Source organism: Limulus polyphemus, unplaced genomic scaffold (assembly GCF_000517525.1).
Source record: "Limulus polyphemus unplaced genomic scaffold, Limulus_polyphemus-2.1.2 Scaffold4783, whole genome shotgun sequence".
Taxonomy (NCBI): domain Eukaryota; kingdom Metazoa; phylum Arthropoda; class Merostomata; order Xiphosura; family Limulidae; genus Limulus; species Limulus polyphemus.
The window spans coordinates 20,923-23,907 of NW_013670393.1; the positions used below are offsets into that span (position 1 = coordinate 20,923).

The 2,985-nt window shown below is 34.3% G+C and overlaps 1 protein-coding gene across 2 annotated transcripts in view; it reads left to right on the top strand.

Moving 5' to 3' along the window:
* Positions 1-1,984, top strand: part of LOC111088934 — an 11,508-nt gene extending 9,524 nt beyond the window's left edge. For both annotated transcript variants that reach the window (XM_022400284.1, XM_022400285.1), the window contains exon 4: positions 1,487-1,984. In XM_022400284.1, coding sequence (XP_022255992.1) covers positions 1,487-1,719 — 233 coding nt within the window. In that variant the 3' untranslated portion in view covers positions 1,720-1,984. The remainder of the gene's footprint in view (positions 1-1,486) is intronic.
* The last annotated feature ends 1,001 nt before the right edge of the window (positions 1,985-2,985 follow it).

Here is a 2,985-nt window from a genome sequence, read left to right on the forward strand (position 1 = left end):
CTGGAGCTCCAAACACTTCATATACTGGAGCTCCAAACACTTTTAAAAAGTGCTTTAATTTAACCAAAAATAATTTCTGACGTGGAGATTATTATTTTGCTAAAAAAAAAATGCTAAAAAGCTAATTCTATCGTAACTCACCGAAACAAAACGTCAAAGACAACTAACCTAGATAAATAATTCGTTTCTGAGTTGTCGCGGTAATTCCTTTGGGTTTTTAGAATGATGACACCCAAACCTGGTTTGTTTGTTTCAAACTTTCGCTAAAAGCTACACATTGACTTTCAAAGATGGCCGTCCCTAATTTTGAACTCGTGGGCCAGAAGGAAGGCGTTTACTCGACAGCACACACCGCCGATTCTTTGGCTACTCTTGTTTGATCGAATAGTGGTATTTAAGCGTCTCGCTCGGGTCGCGAACCATGAATCATCGGATTCACAGTTCCAACATGCCAGTTACTGGGCCATTTGGCCTAAGTTTCACTCTATTTCCCCTCCAAATACGGTATTCTTGGAAAAGCATCTCTTTTGTTAGACACTTAATCATCGGATTCACAGTTCCAGCATGCCAATCACTGCGCTATGCCTTGCCCAATACATTTGGCATAAGTTTCACTATTTCTCCACCAAATACGGTATTCTTGGAAAAGCATCTCTTTTGTTAGACATTTATTCTGGTTACAATCAATAAAAATATGCAATTGCAAAATAAATTCAGCTTTTGTACAGACTGAAATAGGTACGAATAGATAAGGTTCAATCGGGACGTTAATGTTGTGTCCATATAGCATTCAAACGAAGATAAATATATTTGGAACTATAATTTTAACAACGTAATGAAAACTTTTTCTAACAAAATAGAATCTAAACTAAACCATATGCAACATAATAAGCTGGTTGTTTTTTTTAATTTAGTCTTTGACCATAAACTTTCAAACTCTTAAGAGCTTCTCATCAGGTGGTAAACAAGGCTTAGAATATAATAAGATATATTGAACATCTGGCCTGATGATGATCTCTGAAACAGATTGAAAGTTTGGCCTGATGATGAGCTCTGAAATACATTGAAAGTTTGGCCTGATGATGATCTCTGAAACAGATTGAAAGTTTGGCCTGATGATGATCTCTGAAACACATTGAAAGTTTGGCCTGATGATGATCTCTGAAACAGATTGAAAGTTTGGCCTGATGATGATCTCTGAAACAGATTGAAAGTTTGGCCTGATGATAAGCTCTGAAACAGATTGAAAGTTTGGCCTCATGATGAGCTCTGAAACAGATTGAAAGTTTGGTCTGATGATAAGCTCTGAAAGAGATTTAAAGTTTGAAAACAAAAACTGTTAAACCTGTGCCATTTATTTGAAATTGCTCATGTACAAAGAATACGTCGAAGGAATATAAACTTAACCAAGAAACACATAAAGACAGATTCTGAAAATTTTCCTAAAACGCTAGCTTTACTGTGGCGTATTTTTGTATTTTTACAGGTGTAATATTATCCTGGGCTATACCAGGACAAGAAGGCCATTACCACGTCAATTGTCGAGACAACAATTACATCAAAGCCAAGATGGCAAAACGAGGCTTTATCAACGATTTGGCGATGGAGACCTGGATTCGGCGAGCAACACATTTTCCGCATTTTAAAAATACTTTGATGGTTTTTAACAGAGCGGTGCCTCTAGATGATGAGAGTTGTGTTAAGAGAATTGACATCTAAGATCTAAAAAAAAAATCTTAAATAATTATCATTCCCAAACCAGCCTGCATCATTCGCAAATCTCGATTTTTGTGGCTTCACGTGCACTTCACTGTTTACAGTTTCGCGTAATTGAAACCTGCATAATTAAAATATTAGGCAATATTCTATAATATCAGTTCTAACACACGACGTTTGGTTTAGTAATAAGTGTTTATGTCGTCGAAAAATACCACTTGCGTTTGTTTTTGAACGTTTTAGTTTTGACTATTTCATGTACCTCATTGTGAATATATATATATATATATATATTTTATCAAGATCTCACCTTTTTAGTTGAAATAAAAATATATTACAGTTGTTTCGTTGGATATTTTAGAGCAAAGCCACATTGGGCTATCTGCTGTGTCCACCGCGGGGAACCGAACCTCGGATTGTAGCGTTTTAAGTCCGTAAAGATTCCGGGGGACACACATCACAGTACAATGTTTATTCCTAACTTAAATACTGTAACGCAGTAAGTAGCCTGACGTTTTAAAACGTTTCTTCGTTAGATTAGACAATTTCAAGACCTGGGTAACTTCGGCCATAATTCCAATAATACCTCACAAGAATTCGGTTACTCGAAGAGATTTAGCCTAGGCCTCAATCCATATATAAAGATAATCAGAATATTGTCGGAATATTCTCCAAGAAGTTTAAATGATGTTTTTAACATTTAAATAATATTGTTCAACGAAATTAATCTAGAATAATAACAATGAAAAGTGGATTTTAGTTTTCTTGTTTGGTATACATTTGGTTTACATCGTGAAAAGTGTCCTTAATTAATAGCTACCTGTAATCCTTGACATCAGATCGGAAATATTTTGTCAGCTGCTGTCATCCTGGTTTTCGCAAAAAAAAGCTTAGGCCCAGTATATGATTCAAAACTTTTATTTCAACGTAATTGGATGTACTGCAAGCATAAGACTGATTTAAAGCGTACCTCCCTTTGATTTATATAATTTCAAAGAGATATCTAATTAGGCTTAAATAGACCTTTTTCTAGTTTCCAAATTAAAAAAAAATACATATATATATATATATATATATATACGTATATTTATTGTAAATCATTTTCACAATGCCAAAATAAAAATAAATTTTCAAAACCTTATTTTGGCTGAATTCCTAATCTCCAGTAAAACGTACTTATGTTTTTTGAAATTCAACTTTTGGTCATGTCATTGATTAATTTGGGTTTAGTTCCTAAGACATTATCTATTTCTTCTACTGGATAATTCT